The 21,740-nt window shown below is 46.1% G+C and overlaps 1 protein-coding gene across 1 annotated transcript; it reads right to left on the bottom strand.

Moving 5' to 3' along the window:
- Positions 1–741: 741 nt before the first annotated feature.
- On the bottom strand, positions 742–1,596 carry LOC117546019 (tripartite motif-containing protein 16-like protein). Its single transcript, XM_034216098.1, has 2 exons — positions 1,023–1,596; positions 742–917 (listed from the first exon to the last, which is right to left on the bottom strand). Exons 1-2 carry the CDS (start codon positions 1,594–1,596, stop codon positions 742–744), a joined length of 750 nt encoding a protein of 249 aa, XP_034071989.1.
- Positions 1,597–21,740: the final 20,144 nt, after the last annotated feature.

A 21,740-nucleotide genomic window follows, 5' to 3' on the forward strand; every position in this document is an offset into this window, starting at 1 on the left:
AGACGTTTAAAAACACTTTTACCGACCATTTAAACATTATTTCTGGCTTGTAAAGTGCAGTGATGATCCCTGGTAGTATCAGACTATTTAAAAGATTACCAGGAGCATGAGAATATCCTCCACAGAAGGGGGGGTGGTGGTGCCGTGAAGAAGGCCGAATATGGATGCCGATGGGCGGACGGTAAAGCACCGCAAAATCCACCCCCCTTTTAGGGTTATTAGGCATGATGTTCTGTAGGGTGTGATCATCTGGGTTTAGTCCGTGCGGGCAACACACTCTCACTCCATAATCGTCCAGGAGCGACGTTTGGTCAGTGTCCGTGGCGTGCAGTTGTGACGCTCCTAGGCTCCTTCAGCTTCATAAAGGGACGCAAATAGCTTTCAACTGATTGCAATGTATTCCCATCTGCGAAGGGATTTGACGCTCATGGAAGCACGGCATTCGTTTGTGTCGGCTGCCCTTAAAGGCAATGTGAGCGTCCATTCTCATTGGATAACGGAGAATTGTACACCCGGAAGTAAGTTTTCCCCTTACTGTCGATTGATTTTACAGTGATATCTGCACTACTCATCGACTAAACAACACCAGATTATCCTTGTTAATTACACAACATTGATTGGTTTAAATTGTGTGCAATGCTTTTGTATTTTTCCCCTTCGATTCGGAGAAACAAATATTTTTTCGGAGTAAAGGATGGCAGAAGACACTACACTACCCAGAATCCCCAGCTATCGTTTGGACTACACCAACTCAGCTGTGGTTCCATTAGGATAATAAAGCCCAACTCCAGCATGTAGAGGCTGAGTGAATATGGTCTGGACTCTGTGGAGGAGAGTCATGGTTTCAGAGATGCTGTCGAAGGACAGAATACCTGCTCTGTGATCCAGGTACACTCCTACTCTGAAGGACCGAGGACCTGAGACGGGAGTTTTGATACTGTTGTAAAGAAATGAATAACAGTTTTGGTTACAATATAATGCCCAATATTTGTCATTGTTTCCAAATCCACATTCATTCCCACCCCCTACTCTGCTGATATTCTTGTATGCGACTGCTACTTCAACTTCTGCCCCTCTCCATTCCACCTCCCAGTAACAACGTCCAGTCAGACTCTCTCTACTCAGGACCTGAGGATATAAAGTTAATCTGTCTGGGTGACTAGAATAAGACTTTTGTGGTTTCATGTATGTTGCTTTTCTGCTCCCCTCAGATAATACCAGCCGTGTGTGTGCTGTGTTTGGATCCAGAGTGATCTCCTGTGAATATTTGAAGCACCCAGCTCTGGTGGTGGGCTCTGCTTCTGACAGTAAAACATCCACTTCAGTTGGTGAGACGTTTGTCCATTCTTCTCTGAGGACGTCCTGTAGTTTGTCTCTGACTGCTGACAGGGCCGCCGTCACGTCCTCAAAGTAGCTCAGAGGACGGATGTTGATGCTGGAGGAGTGTGTAGGTTCACTGAGGGCTGACAGTGAGGGGTAACTGTGCAGAAACTGGTTGTGATCCTCTGTGTGAGTCGTCACCGGATCCTTCAGTAGATCCAGACAGATGGAACAAGAGAAGGTTTCCCGCTCCAGCTGAACTCCTTTCTGTGTCATTTCACCTCTCAGTGGCAGCTAGTGTCTGAGTTTCACTTTCTGAGAGCTGAAACTATGTGAGCTGTGATCTGAACAGCGTGTGTGTGTGTGTGTGAGAGCAGTGAATGTGGCCTATCAGCCCTTGTACTTTACCCACATGTTGGTTACACCCATCTTCCTCAGCGTGGATCTGAAGGGGAGGCATTTACAAACGGAGCCTCGCTTACAACCTGCTCTACATTTGAAAACAGTCTTCAGCTGTCAAGTATTTGTTTTAAATTCAGGCTTTTGTAGCACACGGCTCCACACTCATGGTAGCAGTGGTGTAAGAAGTATTCAGATATTCTACTAAAGCAAAAGTACAAATACTACAGGGTAAAAATACTGTGTTACAATTTAGAATCATATATATTGAATTACTGGATTATTTCATTTTTTATAGATTAATGTGTTTGTTACATCCCTAATAAAGTGTAGGGAAATGGAGACAGTAACACAACCAATAACAGTCAGGGTGAAAGAGAACACAAGTTTATTTACTTACACCAAAGAAAATGACCAGCTGCACAGGTAGGAAGTGATCAGCTGATTACCTGCAGTGAGAAAAAGGGGGAGAAAAGAAAAGAGCAGGAGGAGGGAAGATCAGTCCACCTTAAATGAGCAGTGGGTGATCAGCAGGCGAAAGGCAGGACACGGGAACTTGGTCCTGAGGAGATGTAACGATTATTAAACAAGAAATAGTCGAGTCAACGGGTTAAAGAAATGAACATGTCTGATTATTAGTGAATCGGTTGCAGGCGGTGAAATCAGGCTTAGGGAGTAACGTATTACATGTAACGGCATTAGGTCATCAGGATACAAAATCATTGTATTCCCTTACAGTTATAGAAGCAGCTGACGACCAACACACTTGTGTCTTTTGAAACGATTACGCCATTTAAATCTTTTGTCACAAACTTTGCAGCTCTATTTTTCCTCTCCTGTGTGGACTCTCATGTGTATCTTTAAATGTCCACTATGTGAAAAAGCTTTCTTACAGACTGAGCAGCTGTGTGGTTTCTCTCCTGTGTGGACTCTCATGTGTGTCTTCAAATGTCCACTCTGTGAAAAAGCTTTCTTACAGACTGAGCAGCTGAATGGTTTCTCTCCTGTGTGGATTCTCATGTGTGCCTTTAAATTTACACTCACTGCAAAAGATTTGGTACAAACTGAGCAGCTAAATGGTTTCTCTCCTGTGTGGATTCTCATGTGGTCGTTTAAACTTCCACTCTGTGAAAAAGCTTTTTTACAGACTGAGCAGCTGAATGGTTTATGTTCAGATCTACGTCGTGGATTACTGACGGATTCATGTCTATTTTTCAGTGAGTTTGAGCCTGATGCTGGTTCTATGGTCTCTTTCCAATCAGCACTGTCTTCAGTGTCAGGTTCAGAAGAGTCTCCAGTGTCAGGTTCAGAAGAGTCTCCAGTGTCTGGTTCAGAAGAGTCTTCATTGTCGTCCACAGTCTTTGGTTGTAAACTGTTCTCTGGATCTGAGTTCCTCGCTGGTTCTGGTCCTCGACAGTCATCTCCATCAGATTCTGTTTCCATGTGTTCAGTTTGTCTTTGATGAGGCTGAGAGGACTGAGGTTTCTCTTTATCATCTTCACTCTTCACAGGGTCAGGAGTGAAAGTGGAATTAGTGATATCAGCCTCCTCCAGCTCCTGAAGCTGCTCTCCCTCCTGTTCCTGCTTAATGTGTTGGGGGGGCTCTGGGTCCTCCTGGTCCAGACTGGTGCTCCATTCCTGCTGGTCAGGGAGAAGCTCTTCTTTAACCACCACCAGCTGCTGGACGTCTGCAGGAAACAGGAAACACAGTCAGAACAAACTGTTAAGTGTTAGCATTTAAAAATCTAATCACCATTACAATTGGAGACATTTTGCAGCCCTAATTAATGCCTTTGTTTTTATATTTTCACATTATCTTTCTTAGTCCCACCTAGTGTGTATTTGTGTTGGCTCAATTCACCTCATGTAGCCCAGCCCCTTTGAAAATGAAAAAGGGTTTTTTCTTCTGGGTAGCACTAGCCGCAATGTAAACAATGAATTGTATTTGGGATCGTTCACAGATACACTGCGCCTACAGTATAGAATTAAAATACTCTGTTACAAATTAAAATCCTGCATTCAAACCTTATTTAAGTAAAAGTATGCAAGTATTAACAGAACATTTTACGGCACCTTCTTATGTAAAAGTAATGATGGTGCAGTAAAATGTTCCCTGTCAGTGTTTAATTTATGTTGTTTCTTGATTATTTTGTATGTTGCATTTTACTGCTGTACATGTTCAAAGTTGTGCTTGCATAAATGATTATAGATGAGGGAACCTGCTAAATATTAAAATGTGTGTGCTTTCTATATACAGTACAGTACCAGTCATACGTTTGGACAACTTCTCATTCAATGTTTATTGTTTATTTTAATTGGTTTCAGTGTTTACCCTATATAAAAATAGCAGCGGTGCAGCTATATAATAAGTACGATGTACCACCAGAGGAAAGAATACACTGGACGGGGTATATTCTAACCTGAAGCATGCCTAAAGAGCAGCACCACTCCCCCATTTAGGTCTATCTGACCACCTCTCACTGCTTCTCATCCCAGTTTACACCCCCCTCAGAAGTGACAGACTTGGAGGAACACACAGAGCCTGTCTTATCCTACATCAAGTTCTGCACAGACACTGTAACTGTGGAAAAATGCATACGGGTCTACCCAAACCAAAAACCATGGATGACAAGAGTGGTGCGGTCTCTCATGAGTTCCCGTGACACAGCCTTCAGGACGGTTTGGCAAGGGTGAATCTGAGGAGAAGCATCAAGGCTGCAAAGGAGAACTACAAGGAAAAATTGGAGGAGAATCTCGCTCATAAAAACACACGCTGCGTTTGGCAGGGCCTTCAACAGCTAACCATGTATAAGGGCAAAACATTTGGCACTAGTAGAGCTGACGCCCACCTTGCAGAGGAACTAAACCACTTCTTTGCTCACTTTGAGGCTAGCAGACCCCCCCCCCCCACTTTTCTACTCTGCCCCTTTCCCTGCAAACTACCAGCTCTATACCACCTCCCACTCTCAAAGAACATCAGGTGACGCTGAGGTCTGTGAATTCTGGAAAAGCCGCAGGACCCGATGGAGTACTCGGCAAAGTACTCAAAGCTTGTGCTGACCAGCTTTCAGGGGTCCTGACCAGGATATTCAACCTGTCCCTGTCACAAGCTTGCATTCCATCCTGTCTGAAAACGGCTACCATCATTCCTGTCCCCAAAAAGACACCAGTCAGAGAGCTCAACGACTACATAGCTCTAACATCGGCGGTGATGAAATGTTTCGAAAGACTGATAGCCGACTACATCAAAGCCAGCCTCCCACCCTCCCTCGACCCTCATCAGTTTGCCTATAGAGCCAACAGATCCACGGATGATGCCATCGCCACGGTCCTTCACACAGCTGTGAGCCACCTAGAAGGCCCAGGCAACTATATAAGGATGCTGTTTGTCGATTTTAGCTCAGCTTTTAACACCATCATACCTGACATAATAGTGGAAAAACTGTCAAGCCTAAGTTTCCCCTCCATCTTATGCGCCTGGATTAATAATTTCCTTACAGACCGTCCTCAGACAGCGAAAATAGGCCCCTACTGCTCCTCCACCCACACCCTCAGCACTGGCTCCCCGCAGGGCTGCGTGCTGAGCCCTCTACTCTACACTCTCTACATACACGACTGCTCTCCCATTCACCCCTCCAACTCCATTATCAAATGTGCAGATGACACCAAATATATAAGGGAGACGACGAGTCGGCATACAGAGACGAGATCCTGAAGCTGTCTGCGTGGTGTTCAGCTAAGAACCTACATCTGAATACAAGCAAAACAAAATAAATCATCATAGACTTCAGAAAGCACCGTCCAGAACCCGCCCCCCTTCACCTCAATGGAGAGAGAGTGGAGAGGGTCTTTTTTTTGCACACCGGGACAGAGTTGCACTCTGAATCTCGTTATACTCTGTGTATAATGACAATAAAAGGCTTTAACTTTAACTTAAATATACAGAATATATTATAAGTATGTTGGCAATAATTGATTGATGAGATTTTACATAATTTGTATTAATGTTTTAATTACTTAATGACCTTTGTATTAGTTCCCCTATTCTTTATCAAGTAACATTTTAGATGTGTTTAATTTATTATTGAACATATTTATTCATTGATTTCTTCATCAATTATTCTCGCGCAATTTGAATTAATCAAAAGTATTTGTTTGTATTTGCTTTTACACATTTAAAAAGAAAAGGTGAATAAAGAAGCACATTAAAACTAAAGTATCAATGTATGTCACATTTAACCAACTAGTGCCTACATGTATGGGTAATATTTAAATCAGTACATTAAATGGCATATTATTCAATGTATGTATTTTTATAAATATATTTATTTTGGTAGGTTTGCTCTTCCGTAATACATTTGAATTATTATAATAAAGTACATGTGTCTAATAATACTTACATACTTTTACTTAAAAAATATATGAATGCAGTACTTTAACTTGTAATGGAGTATTTTCAGTGTGGTGTTTGTACTTTTACTTCAGGATCTACTAACTGCAGCAAGTGCTGATAAAGGGTCTAAAGTGTTATTAATGTGACAATAAAGTGCTACTGAAGAGTGTGTGACAGTCGCAGATTGATCTAAGTGTTTCTTATAAAATGTAGTGACAAGGCAAGGCAAGTTTATTTATATAGCACTTTTCAACACAAGGCAATTCAAAGTGCTTTACAAAAAATGAAAGACATTTAGAAAATGGCCTCAGTCATTAAAAAGAAAAGCTAATAAAATAAACATTAAAAGAAAAAATACATGGATAAACATTAAAAGAAAAAATACATGGATAAAAGTTACAGTGCAGTCTAAGATATGAATAGTTCAATTAAAAGCAGCGACAAAAAGAAAAGTCTTCAGCCTGGATTTAAAAGTAGTTAGAGTTGTAGCGGACCTGCAGGTTTCTGGGAGTTTGTTCCAGATATTTGGAGCATAATAACTGAACGCTGCTTTACCATGTTTAGTTCTGACTCTGGGGACAGAAAGCTGACCAGTCCCTGAAGACCTGAGAGATCTGGATGGTTCATAATTTAGCAGGAGGTCAGAAATGTATTTTGGGCCTAAACCATTCAGTGCTTTATAAACCAGCAGCAGTATTTTGAAATCTATTCTTTGACACACAGGAAGCCAGTGTAAAGACTTCAGAACTGGAGTGATGTGATCCACTTTCTTAGTGTTAGTGAGGACTCGAGCAGCAGCGTTCTGAATTAGCTGCAGCTTTCTAATAGATTTTTTAGTGAGACCTGTGAAGACACCATTGCAGTAGTCGAGTCTACTGAAGATAAAAGCATGGACAAGTTTTTCCAAATCCTGCTGTGACATTAGTCTTTTAATCCTAGATATATTCTTTAGGTGATAGTAGGCTGATTTAGTAACAGTTTTAATGTGACTGTTGAAACTCAGGTCAGAGTCCATGACTACACCTAGATTTCTGGCTTTATCTGTTGTTTTGAACATTGCACACTGAAGCTCAGCGCTAACTTTTATACGTTCTGCCTTGGCTCCAAAAACCATTACCTCAGTTTTATCTTTGTTTAATTGGAGAAAGTTCTGACACATCCAGTCATTGATTTGTTCAATGCACCTACTCAGTGTTTGAATTGGAGCATAGTCTCCTGGTGAAATTGTTACGTAAATTTGTGTGTCATCTGCATAGCTATGGTAACTTATTTTGTTGTTCTTCATTATCTGAGCCAGTGGTAGCATGTAGATGTTAAAGAGAAGAGGCCCCAAGATGGAGCCTTGAGGAACCCCACGTCATATTTGTCAACTCAGATGTGTATTTACCTATAGAAACAAAGTTGTTTCTGTCCTTTAAGTAGGATTCAAACCAATTCAGAACTGTTTCCGAAAGTCCCACCCAGTCTTCTAGTCGGTCGAGTAATATGCTGTGGTCAACAGTGTCAAACGCAGCACTGAGATCTAATAATACTAACACTGAACTTCTGCCACTGTCTGTGTTTAAGTGGATGTCATTAAAGACCTTTACAAGAGCAGTCTCAGTGCTGTGGTTTGGACGAAAGCCTGACTGGAACACATCGAAACAGTTATTTAAATGCAAGAAATTACTCAACTGTTGAAAAACAACTTTTTCAATGATTTTACCTAGAAATTGGAGGTTTGATATGGGCCTGTAATTGTTCATTACTGAAGCATCTAGATTATTCTTTTTTAAGAGCGGTTTAATGACTGCAGTTTTCAGGGCCTGTGGAAAAATACTTGAGTGAAGAGATTTGTTTACTATATGAAGTAGATCTGAGGCCATGCAAGGCAAAACATCTTTGAAAAATCCTATTGGAATAATATCAAGGCAGCAAGAGGAGGATTTCAGAAGTTGAATAATGTCCTCTAGGTTTTTATCATTAATCTGATTGAATTGATGTTAAGTGGAGATAGGGACAACACATTTGCTGTTCCTGATGCAGAGGCACTGACTGCTTGTCTGATTTTCTGAATTTTGTCAGTGAAAAAGGAGGCAAAATCATTGCACGCCCTGGTGGATAGAAATTCAGAGGCTACTGACACTGGGGGGTTAGTTAGTCTGTCGATGGTAGCAAACAAGGCACGTGCGTTGTTTTTGTTTTTGGTAATGATGTCAGAGAAGAAAGATTGTCGTGCGTTTTTCAATTCCAAATTATAAAGGCCAAGTCTCTCTTTATAGATTTCAAAGTGAACCTGGAGATTTGTTTTTCGCCACCTGCGTTCAGCTTTTCGACATTCTCTTTTTTCTGTTTTCACGGTCATGGCCTTTCTCCATGGAGATATTTTCTTGCCAGACACTTCCTTTAACCTAGTTGGAGCAATGGCATCTATAACATTTTTAATTTTTGAATTAAAATGATCTACTAGCTCATTTACTGAGATGTTGGCAGGGGCAAGTGTGGAAGAGAAATTCTGAGTAAACATTTCCCTAGTATTTTCAGTTAAATATCGCTTTGTGGTTACCTCTTTTTGAACATTTTTGTGAACAGAAATAGAGCTCTCAAAGAAAACACAGGAATGGTCAGAGAGTGCAACATCAGTCACCACAACCTTAGAGATATTCAGACCCTTTGAGATAATTAAGTCCAGAGTGTGCCCCTTATTGTGCGTGGGCTCCGTCACATGCTGAGTCAGTCCATAGCTATCAAGAACACAAAATAGTTCTTTAGCCCCTCTGTCCTGGGGGTTGTCAACATGGATGTTAAAATCACCAACAATGACTAGACGGTCAAAGTCAATACACACTATAGACAGCAGTTCAGTAAAGTCATCAAAAAAGCTTGCACAGTATTTGGGTGGTCTATAGATATTTAGGAACAGAGCTCGAGAGGAGCATTTCAGCCGAAGGGCCACATATTCAAAAGAATCAAAGTTTCCATACGATGTCTTCCTGCATTGAAGGGAATCATTGAACAGAATAGCAACTCCACCCCCTTTCTTATGCATTCTTTCCTGACTCATAAAACTAAAGTTGGGAGGTGTTGATTCGATAAGAACAGCTGCACTGTTATTTTGTTCAATCCAAGTTTCTGTTAAAAACATAAAATCGAGATTGTGCTCAGTGATAAAATCATTGATTAAAAATGTTTTTCCTGCCAAAGACCTGACATTTAATAAAGCTAGTTTAAGTTTGTTAAAACACACTATCAGTCATGTTTTTTGTAACAAGCTGTGGCTGACATGGAATCACTGCTAAATTAGATACACTCACACAAACGTTTGAGCGCTTCCTGTTTCTATGATTCACCGCTCTTAATCTATTACCTATCAACACAGATATCGGCAAAGCTACTGGCAGGCAGGGCCCCGACATGTCCTGGAAAGAGTTGAGAGTGCCATACGCCCTTGAGCCTGGACCCATCACATATCAGTAAGAGTTTGTTGTGTTTTGTACACACACATCCTTATCAGGCTTCGGAGACTGCAGATGCCCCCTCGAAGGGAGGGGAGGTGGTCGACGTAGGCGAGGTGATGGAGACGGGCGAGATGGTGCGGGGGTAGAGGACATGCTGCCAGGGGGGGAGGTGGTTGACGTAGGCGCGGTGATGAGGACGGGGGAGATGGTGCGCGACTCCGCGGTGATTTTGGTGGGCGTCGTTGAGGAGCGGGGGTAAAGGACATGGTGCCAGCCCTGCGTATCGCCTTCGTTTGGTCTTTGAACTCCAGGAAGGAATCGGTGCCAACCCTCTGTATCTCCTTTGTGTGTTCATCGATCTCCAGGAGGGTGGGCGAGGGTGAAAGGGTGAACGGAGTATCCTCAAAGGCGTTGACAGGGGGGGGGGGGGGGGGGGTGACGGGCAGTGGAGACTCCTCCATTTGTCTCATAGGTCTCCCATAATCAGAACATTCCTCAGGCGGGTGCAGTGATAATTCTTCAGGGTTTTCTGCGTGATGTGTTGTGTCTTTCTCCTGTTTTGATTCCTCTTGCCGCTTGTCCTTGGCAGAGGGAACAGATTGATGACGCAGGCAGTTGAATATGTTAGAGATAAACAATTTCACTCCTGACTTGTTCAGGCAAACTCCATTTGCCTTGAAAAGATGTCTGCGATCCCAGAAAAAGTTAAAATTGTCAATAAAATGAACAGAATGGTCAGTACAGGCCGTTGAAAGCCAGGTGTTCAGTGCAAACAATCTGAATCTCTCCACTCCTCTTCTGACTGGCGGTAGAGGGCCACTGATGAACACCTCTGCATTTAGAGAGCTGGCAGTTTCCAACAAACATTTAAAGTCTTCTTTCAGCACTTCTGACTGTTGTTTCACAACATCATTTGTTCCAATGTGCAGTACCACATTCTTCACAGTCGGATGTTCAGCCCCAAAATGCAGGATCTTCTCAGCCAAGTCAGAGACCACATCCTTGGGAAAACAGAGTACTTTGGTGTTGTTCTTATTACACAGACCTTTTACATCTCTTACAGCAGAGTCACCCACAATCAGAGTTTCAGGCCCAGTCGTTAGCTTTCCCTCTAGCCTTTTACTTTTAGAGTAGCTATTAGGGGTGTAACGGTACACGTACCCATACCGAAATTATTCGGTACGGGCCCTTCGGTTCGGTACAGGTGTGTACCGAAGTGTACCGAACGAATATAACGTTAAACGTAAAAAATTGAGAACGTGAACAACTTGTTGGAAGTAATCTCAGGTGCTGCGTCGCAGCATTCAGAGTAATTTGCTCACATTGGGTTCAACGCGTCATAGAGCGAGCAAGTCATTTCATTGGATGAGAGGCATACTATGAGAGCTGGTCACAGGGATGCGTTCAAATGTAGTCAGTAATTTGAGGAACTGTCGAAAATTAATGGCGAACGCAGATAAAGTTGAGCTCGAAAATCCTCCAGCATCATTGAAGTCTCCGGTTTGGGAACATTTTGGTTTCGCAGTTACGAACAAGGATGAAGGACAAAGACAGGTGGACCGAACCAAAGCTGTTTGTCGGCATTGTTCAACTAAAATTGGTTACGCGGCTGGCAATACATCAAGCTAGCACACTCTTGAAAAGGAATCACCCGAACGTGAATATCACCGGTACCAAAAGAAAAAAGACTGAAGTGCAAACCCAACTCCCGCTAGCATGTAAGCCTCCACCACTCGCAGAGAGTTCAGACCGAGCCAAAGCTTTTACAAACGCCAAATATCCTTATGTTGCCATGTTAGCAAAGCGCTACCTGGCTGTATCTGCTACCTCTGTCCCTAGAGAGAGGGTGTTCTCCACAGCAGGAGACATTGGTAGTGCCAGCAGATCTGCCCTTTCGACAAGTTAATTTTTCTTTAAAAAAACATGACAATACAATGACAAGCAAGTCATAATGTCAAGCTGGCTGCTTAGGTGCTAGTACAGTACAGTTAAAATACAGATTATTTCAGTTCATCGAAAAGCTGCACCTTAATGTTTATTTTATTATATTTTGTATTTATTTGAGTGAATATTCACAGTTTAATAATAATTAAAAACCCAAAACTAATAGTTTATGTTTTGTGAGTACTAATAGCCTACAGTAAAGTTCAAATACAGATTATTTCAGTTCATCGAAATGCTGCACCTTAATGTTTATTTTATTATATTTTGTATTTATTTGAGTGAATATTCACAGTTTAATAATAATTAAAAACCCAAAACTAATAGTTTATGTTTTGTGAGTACTAGTACAGTAAAGTTCAAATACAGATTATTTCAGTTCATCGAAATGCTGCACCTTAATGTTTATTTTATTATATTTTGTATTTATTTGAGTGAATACATTATTCACAGTTTAATAATAATACAAAAAAAATATATATATATGTTTTGTTTTGTGAAAAAAAATTCTGCTGTACCGAAAACGTACCGAACCGAACCGTGACCAAAAAACCGAGGTACGTACCGAACCGAAATGTTTGTGAACCGTTACACCCCTAGTAGCTATTGGTCCTTACCCTGCTGTGTGAAGAGGACAGGTTATCCAGGTCATCAGATCTCCGGTTCTCGGTCAGCGGAGCGTATCTGTTCTGGATTGGCACACTTGGTGGTTTAGGAGGATTGTTTGTAATTCTCCCTATAGCAGCTGTCCACTGCTGTTTCCTAGTATGAATAGGGGTTGAAGAGGCGCTCTTCCTGGGTGATAACAATGCAGGCTAGCCGGTCGCATCACAGATTTCGGAGCTCTGGGCTCTGCCTGTTATCCGTCCTCCCAAATCCCATGGAAATGATTTACTCTTAGGCTTTGCACCCAGAGAGTTCCAGGGAGGACTACCACTTGTAGATTTATTACCCGGTACACAGCCCTCCTGTTCCTTGGAATCCTTGGGAAAAGGTTAAGGCATGTGGTTTATATTGAAATGAAATGAAAACTATGATACATGTGTATTATCCTCGCAACTACAGTTGTTAAATGTCTACTTTTATGTACGATTTGAGGGTGTGGTTCTGCAAGCCTCATCTGCATATGCACCTGTCGCGGCGCGCCCAGAGGCTTTTTAGTGGGCGCGTCAACAGGATGCCCGAGTGTGGTTCTATTTCGTATATGGCTTCGCCCTCTAAGGCTATCACTATTGGGTAATCCCTTGCGCACCTGCGCACCTGCGCACCCGCGCAGCACTGAAACACTTGTAGTCCATGCCCCCACCCTCGGGCTTCCTTCCGGTATAAATAGAAAGGAGGCCCGACAATCTGCTCCCTCTTTTCTTCAGCAAACCAGCACAGTTACTGAAGCACAAGAGACACTTCAATTGCAGAGTAAACATGAGTAACAATTGTGTGAGAGATTGTCCCTCATGTGGCTCTGGGTTCATAATGAGTTATGACCAGCACAGATAAAAGCAGTATGCTAATCCTGCCTGGGGTCAGAGCACGCGTACGCGGCTCTAAACCAGCATGCACACACTGCGCTCGTCTCCCCTCGGGCGACAGGAAGCGGAGAGCGGACGCTCTTGCTGCTGCGGCCGAGGAGGACGATTGGCCCGTCCAGGCTTACGAGGCCGCGGACGGGGGCCGAGTGTCCCTGGGGCCGAGTGCCAGACAGGAGTCCGAACAACTCCTGCCCCGCCTCCCTCCACGGTTCACCGTTTGGTTCTCCCCTCCCTCCTCTCCGCCCGGACGGGGGAGACAGAGTCGGAGCAGGGTGCCAGCTCGGCAGCCGAACATGCCGGGTGCACCAGTGTGCCTTTCAGGTGGCGGCGAATAACATCGCGCTGCTCTCCAACTCGGTGGTGACACTGGTAGAGCGGTCCACCACCGAGGCAGAGGAAATCAGCAAGGCGGCCAGCACGGCGCTCTCTCTGTGCGCGTCCGTCGCTGTCTCCCAGGCGAGGATTTCCGCGTGGGTGACACAGATCCAAGCGCCACCTCTGGCTGCAGCAGGCGTATGTTACGGAGACGGCCAGAAAAGGGCTACTGGACGCTCCAATGAGCCCGGATGGGCTGTTCGGACCCCAGTTCCACGCCATGGTGGAGTCCATAAAGATGGCTGCGGAACAGGCGGACGGCATTCGCCAGCATGTACAGCTGGCTCCAACCTGCTGAGCGCCCGCAGCAGCCGCGGCGTCCACGCCGGCCGCAAGCGGAGAGACGCCCACAGCAACCGCCTCGGCGTCAGACTCGCCCTTCGGCGGCTGCAGGGGTTCCGTCCCACGTCTCCGCTCCCCCGCCACCCCAGAGACAGGGTCTCCCGGCGGCATGTCTAAGGGGAGTGAGGCTCCCGCTCCTGGTCTGCTCAGCGAGAGCCTCCGAGGAAGCAGAGTCGGTAATTAAGCCGGCTGCCACTAATTTGTTGAGTAAGTAGACAGCAGGGCTTCCTGCAGAAGCCTATCGGTTAAAGCAGAGCTCGCGGCATTCCTCTGTCCGAGATACGCCTCCTACACACGGTCATAATAACCCATGAGCGCCATTTATAACGCCTCATGTGGACAGCACTGCAGACACCTCCACTCATCCCCTGAGCGTGTACACGACTCATGATGACAGCCGGAGTGAAACGCAGCATGTGGAGGCTTCCTCGCAGCCCTTTCGCCTTACGGGCAGCGGCGGAGAGGGCAATGGCGTGGCTCGTCACCATGACGACCATTACAGCACATCACAGAGAAGCCAGAACGGGGGAATGAGCAGTATTCCTGGCTGAGTGCCCCCAGCGGCAGCGCCCGCAGCGCCACAGCGTTAGCGCTCGCTGCAGAAGCCTGCTGGTTTGAACCTATCGGTTAATTAACTGCAGAGCTCGCTAATTAAGCCAGCTGCCACTAATCTGTTGATTAAATACAGCAGGGCTCGCTGCAGAAGCCTGCCGGTTTTAACCTCGGTTAATAACCTGCAGAGCTCGCGGCATTCCTCTGTCCGAGATACGCCTCCTACACACGGTCACAATAAACCCATGAGCGCCGTTATAACGCCTCGTGTGGACAGCACTGCACACACCTACATTCATCCCCTGAGCGTGTACGCGCCTCATGATGAGAGCCGGAGTGAAACGCAGCGTGTGGAGGCTCCCTGGCGTGGCTCGTCGCCATGACGACCACCGAACATCTCGAGCATGTGCGCCCGCTCTCAGAGTGTTTCTCAGAGTGGCAGCGCGTGTGTCTGATGGACAGATGGATGAGCAGGCTGATCAGCAGAGGATACGTCCTGCAGTTCGCCTCTCCCACCCCACAGTTCAATGGGATACAGGAAACACTCCTGTCCTCCCAGAAGCTATGTCTTGCGCTCCAATCCGAGCTGCTGGAACTCCTGTTGAAAGAGGATATTTCCAGGGTTCCTCAAAGGGAAGAAAATCAGGGGTTTTCACTCCCGTTATTTTTCTAATCCCGAAAAAGACTGGGGCAATGAGACATCCTCGATCTGTCAGTATTCCACATGCTGACGATCAAACAGGTGCTGGAATGTGTTCACCAGGACGACTGGTTCACTTCCACCTGAAGAATGCATACTTCCACGTACCCATCATCCCGAAACACAGGAAATTCCTGCGTTTTCCATTTCAGGGAATATCAGACCAGACAATCGTCTGCTGTTCGGATATTTCCTGGCTCCTCACATTTTTGTGTAGAGAAGGCTGGAGCCACTACACAGAGGAGGGATGAGAGTGTGGTTTTCTCTGGACGACCTGCTATTTGCTAGCTCGCTCCAGGGAGGAAGTCGCTTTACAGACGGTACATCTCGTATCGCATCTGTCAAAGCCTGGGTTTCATAATAAATTGGAAGAAGAGCTGTCCTCTTCCCTCTCAGACAATCGTTTATCTGGGAGTGGAATTAAACTCAGCCAGCATGAGAGCGCGGCTCTCGTGGCAGCAAGTGGAGGAACTGACGGCTCTCCTCCAGCGTGTCACAACCCGCACAGCCCTCTCCGTGACGCAGCTGCTCGGTGTTGGCGTCATACTTGCCAACCTTGAGACCTCAGAAATCGGGAGCTTTTCAAAACCACCGCGGGGGGGGGGGGCTAGTGGATCGCCGGAGCTGTATTAGCTTAACATTAACATGCTTATTGTAGTTGTTAGTGCACTGTCTTGCGGCCTGTAGCATGGAAAGGAGTTAGCAGAGGGTAGAGTTGTCGATTCTTGTTCAGTTTACTGTGACTCTCTTCCTCACCCTCTCAGACTGTCAGTTGTGTGTGCTACCATGGAAACCAAACAATGGTGTAGCTGTATTAAAGTCAGAGTGGAAACAGTCCTGAGTCAATCTGATTTTGTCAGAAATCGGGAGAAATGCGGAATAAATATTACCCCGGGAGGAAACCGGGAGAGGGCAATGAAATCGGGAGTCTCCCGCGAAAATCAGGACGGTTGGCAAGTATGGTTGGCGTAAGCTGGTCACGTGATGATGACCCCTTGGGTCTCTTCCAACAGGGTGACACTCCAGAGGTGGTTCATTCGCTGCAGAAGCCTGCTGTTTTAACCTATTGGTTTATAAACTGCAGAGGTCGCAGCAGTCCTCTGTCCCGGATATGCCTCCTACACACGGTCATAATAAATCCACGAGCGCCGTTTTAACGCCTCGTGTGGACAGCATACACACACCTCTCATCCCCTGGGCGTGTATGTGCCTCATGATGAGAGACAGAGTGAAATGCAGCGTGTGGAAACTCCCTCGCAGCCCTTTTGCCTTACGGGCAGCGGCGGCGATGGCGTGGCTCGTCACCATGACGACCAGCAGTTCCATGGGATACAAGAAACACTCCTGTCATCCCAGGAACAGTGTCGGGGGAGTCGCCCCGTTGCTGTACACTCAAACATGTGTTGATTTGCACAGACAACAAGCCACGGCTATGGAAGCAGCCTACCTCAATCGCCAGGGAGGAGTACGATCTGTGCAGCTTCTGAACAGCAGCCAGGCGGCTGCTGTTCTACGCGCACACACGTTGCTCTCCATCAGAGCAATGTATATTCCCGGCGAATTGAACCGAGGGGCTCGCAGAACGCAGCAGCCATGTTATGCGAGGAGTACGGAGACTCAGACCTGTGTCACGCGCACTGGCGCCTCAGTGGGATTTGGCTTTGGTGTTACGCGCACTAAGCAAAGTCCCATTTCAACCTTTAGACCAGGTTCCCCTTAAACTGTTGTCAGCCAAAGTAGTATTACTTTTGGCTTTATCAGCGAAAAGGGTGAGTGATTTGTCTGCTCTCTCTGTGGCTCCGTCATGCCTCCGGATCCAAGGAGATGGCCGTTCAGCTGTTTTACGCCCTAACCCTAACAAGCTCTTTAGAGTCGAGAGTGATCACCTTGGATGGCTTCGTTCCCCCTCCTCACAGGTCGGAGGAAGAAGCCGCGTCTCATCTCCTCTGTCTGTGCGCGCGCTGTCCTGCTAGTGGCGCGCACGGCTGCCTTGCGCCATTCTCAACGCCTGTTTGGGCACTATAGAGAGCGCTCGATCGGGCAGCCTCTGTCTGCACAGCGCCTGTCACACTGGCTGTGTGAAGCTGTGTCACAGGCATATGTCTCCTCTGGGGTGGATCCCCCGGAGAACATCAATGCGCACTCCACCAGAGGAATGTCCTCCTCCACGGCTTTGCACGGAGGAATGTCAGTGGAAGACATTTGCACTATTGCATCTTGGTCTTCCCCCTGTTCATTTACTCAATTGTATTTGAGGGATCTCTCCCATTCCTCTCTGACACACCCTGTACGGAGGGTCTTGTCAGAGTGAGTGACGTCAGGGATCCAGCTGTACGCCTCTCTCCTGCCTCTCAGCATGCGGAGAGCGGCCCTTTTTCCCTCTTATGAGAGGGATGTTTCCTTTTTTTCCTCTGACACACTTTGTACGGAGTGTCTGGTCAGAGTGAATGACGTCAGGGATCCAGCTGTGCGCTCTCCTGCCTGTCTGCACGCAGAGAGCGGCTGATCCTCCTCTTTTTGTCACTGGGCAAAGTATGACCTTCGTCTCTACTTTTTCACAGCGGTAGGTATGTATTGTTCCTAGCCTTCGTCCCCTCATGGAAAATATTCATGTTATGCTATATTCCAGGGACGGCGATGCGCCATTACGCATGGCACAACAGGCAGGGGGTGTTATTGAGCGGGTGTGTCTGTGCTTCTAGTGCCGGGCGGACCCAGTGGGGCGCAGACTACATCATGCTTCGCCCTTAACCCAATAGCGATAGCCTTAGAGGGCGAAGCCATATACGAAATAGAACTGAGGTTACCTACTGTAACCCCAGCTTCTATGAGTAAATGGCGCAGCCCTCTAAGTGCAGGGCCCCACTGGCTCTACGAATAGCTGAAGAAAAGTTATTTTGCATGGGAGCAGATTGTCGGGCCTCCTTCCTATTTATACCGGAAGGGAGCCCGAGGGTGGGGCCCACCTTGCGGGTGTGCGTGGACTACAAGTGTGTCAGTGCTGCGCGGGTGCGCAGGGGGATTACCCAATAACGATAGCCTTCGAGGGCTGCGCCATTTACATTACATTACATTGCATTTAGCTGACGCTTTTATCAAAAGTGACTTACAATAAGTACGTTCGACCAACAAAATACAAACTTGAAGAAAACAGAATCATATAAGTACATCAGGCTTCATAGAGCAAAAACATTTCAAGTGCTACTCAACTGGCTTTAGATAAGCCAGCCCTTTATTAGTATATAAGTGCTTTGTTAATAGTTCTATCGCTCGAGGTGGAGACGAAAGAGATGAGTTTTCAGTCTTCGCCGGAAGGTGTGTAAGCTATCTGCTATCCTGATGTCAATGGGGAACACATTCCACCATTTTGGAGCCAGGACAGCAAACCCACGTGTTTTTGCTGATGGGAACTTGGGTCCCCTTTGCAGCGAGGGTGCAGCGAGCCGTTTGGTTGATGCAGAGCGGAGTGCACGTGCTGGGGTGTACGGTTTAACCATGTCCTGGATGTAGGAAGGGCCAGATCCATTCGCAGCATGGTACGCAAGTACCATTGTCTTGAAGTGGATTCTAGCAGTTATCGGAAGCCAGTGAAGGCAGCGGAGGAGCGGCGTGGTGTGGGAGAATTTAGGAAGGTTGAAGACCAGGCGAGCAGCTGCATTCTGGATGAGCTGCAGAGGTCGGATGGCACATGCAGGTAGACCAGCCAGGAGGGAGTTGCAGTAGTCTAGACGTGAGATGATGAGAGCCTGGACCAGAACCTGCGTCGCTTTCTGGGTCAGCTGGGGACGTATCTTCCTGATGTTGTAAAGCGTGTATCTGCAGCAACGGGTTGTAGCAGCGATGTTTGCAGTGAAGGACAGGTTGTTATCTAGGGTCATACCCAGATTCCTTGCAGTCTGAGTCAGGGGAAACAACAGAGGTGCCAATGTTGATTGTTAGGTCAAGAGTGGGACAATCTTTTCCCGGAAGGAAAAGCAGTTCAGTCTTGTCAAGGTTGAGCTTGAGGTGATGATCAGACATCCACTGAGAGATGTCAGCTAGACAAGCAGAGATGCGTGCGACGACCTGGGTCTCTGAGCGGGGGAAGGACAGAATTAATTGGGTGTCGTCAGCGTAGCAGTGGTATGAAAAACCATGCGGGCTAATGACTGATCCGAGCGAGTTTGTGTACAAGGAGAAGAGCAGGGGACCAAGAACAGAGCCCTGAGGGACCCCTGTAGTTAATTGACAAGGGTTGGACTCAGACCCTCTCCAAGTAACCCTGTAGGTGCGGTCTTTGAGGTATGAGGTGAGGAGGGAAAGTGCAGAGCCTGAAACTCCAAGTTCTTGGAGAGTGCGAAGGAGGATATGATGATTTACTCATAGAAGCTGGGGTTACAGTAGGTAACCTCAGTTCTATTTCGTATATGGCTTCGCCCTCTAAGACTATCGCTATTGGGTTAAGGGCTGTCAGCGATACGAGCCGCATACATTGTTTGTTAAAGGCGAGACACGGCAGGCAAAAACATTGTTTTTCATGCACTGGTCAATTTTGAGATGTTGTGCTATTTTGATTCCATAACATGTTTTCTTTCAGGCTTTTGGAAGGAAAACGTACAAAATACACATTTAAGTGTTCATTTTACTATAGTTTGTCTATTTGCGTCTGTAGATTTATCCTAAATTCACCAAAAGTTAGCATTCTAACGTAACATAAAGTACCGCGACCGCTGTTTGCACCATGTCATCAGAGGTATCGTTGGAAAGCTCCGTCTCTCCTGCACAATCTCATCAGATCCAAATATGGTCATTTCCTTTGTATCAGCAACCAATCGTGAAAGCACCAAGGGGTCTTAAACCAAAAAACGAAATCTCATTGGCTGGTGTAAATTTCTGACAAAGTGTTTCGTTCAGATGCGTCACGTGGTGTGCTAAAAAACGTCCTGGTTAGCTTTCTGCTAGAAATTAAAATCTCAAAATGGCAAAAGAACGGCGAAAAAAACGTTCACAGAGAAGACGACAACAATTGTCACTTGCACGAAGCAAGATTATACAAAAAACAAATGACCCCGAACATGAAATACCTTCACGGAGTGCGTCGAGGCGCAAGCTGTCATCCAAAGAACAGGAGGGTTTAGCTACCGCCTCACTGCAATCTTTAAAGGTCGTTTTCTCAAAATGAGTTTTTTCTCCTACTCTGAGTCCGACATTTCCACTTCAGTTGCACTTACATACACCAAACCTTCCAGTTATATTCCTATCAATATTATGAAGGCTTTTACAGAAGGGTTTGTTCATATGTCATTCATAGCCTGAATTATATAAGATTTTATACCTAAAAACATGGCGAAAATTGATATTTTAGGGCTGTTGACAGTATTTTCTGATTTATGGAGTGATAAAAAGAGATATCCAATACCCCTTCTGTAAAAGCCTTAGATGCTAATATGACTACAAAATGAAACGAGAATTTTGAACCTGGCTTTATCCAAAGTTCAGATTTCGGTTCCTGAAATTTGTGCTGCAGCACCCCTACTTCCCGCGGCTATGCGGAGCCCGCACTCGCACAAGAGCGCGTGGCGGTGCGTTCAGGGACCTTAGTAAAACACACTACACCTATAAAGACTCAGATTAATGCTGTTTACCGTAGTGGTGAGAACAGCATTAGGGTGGAGCGCGGCGGTGCGTTCAGGGTCCTCAGTAAATAATCAGCCCTTTCTGTGTCAACCCTCAATGGGCAAATCTTCCCTTCGCGGGGAGTTTTTGCGGCGGAACGTGTCACCAGAGTGTATCACAGCTTCATAGCTGCGGCCCCACGGCTGAGGGCTTGTCCATTAACACAATGTTCTGGGGAATGGAAACTCAGCGGTGTGCTAACAAGGTGGAGGGACAGGAGGACGCTGAAACGGGGCTATTCACTCCAGTTTTGCAGCGTCCCACTGTACCACATGTCTATACACTGTACCACTGTATCACATGGACCACTGTCTTGTGGGTGTCCCACACCCACCTCTTTTTATGGGCATGCGAGAGGTAAATCTGTCCTCCCAGGAGGAGATGTGTTTCCTCTCAGCAGAGATTCAGGCTCTGGTGCAAAAACAGGCTGTGTCTGTTGTGCACCCTCAGCACAGAGAAAAGGATCTTTATTCCATGTACTTCCTGGTTCTCAGGAGGACAGGGGAATTCAGACCTATTCTAGATCTCCGCGGCCTGAATCGCCACATTTCCTGTAGGAAATTCCGCATGTTAACTATGAAACAGTTACTGGGGCTTGTGCAGCCAGAAGATTGGTTCATCACCATCGACCTGAAAGACGCGTAATTTCATGTAGAAATTGCTCCAGAGCACAGAAAGTGTCTGCGTTTTGCCTTCCAGGGGATAGCCTACGAGTACAACAGGCTGCCGGTCGGCTATTCCCTATCCCCATGCACATTCAGAAAATGTGTGGCCACAGCGCTTCAACCGCTGCGCTCCCACGGCATGAGAGTTTTCTTTTACTAGACGACCTCATAGTCATGGCTGGGTCCCGGGAACAGGCAATGTTTTGCACAGCACAATTGATCACACACCTAACCAGATTAGGCTTTGCGATCAATTGAAAAAAGAGCACCCCCATACCTCACCAACAGGCGTTGTAGTTGGGAGTGGTGCTCGATGCAGTCGTGCTACTCTGTCAGAGAGCAGAAGTGCGTCCCTTCTCCGGGCGGTTCAAAGGCTGCGACAGGGGGCGACAGTGACAGCTTTAACTGTCATGCAGAGTTTGAGTCTCATGG

Source organism: Gymnodraco acuticeps, unplaced genomic scaffold (assembly GCF_902827175.1).
Source record: "Gymnodraco acuticeps unplaced genomic scaffold, fGymAcu1.1, whole genome shotgun sequence".
NCBI classification, from domain to species: domain Eukaryota; kingdom Metazoa; phylum Chordata; class Actinopteri; order Perciformes; family Bathydraconidae; genus Gymnodraco; species Gymnodraco acuticeps.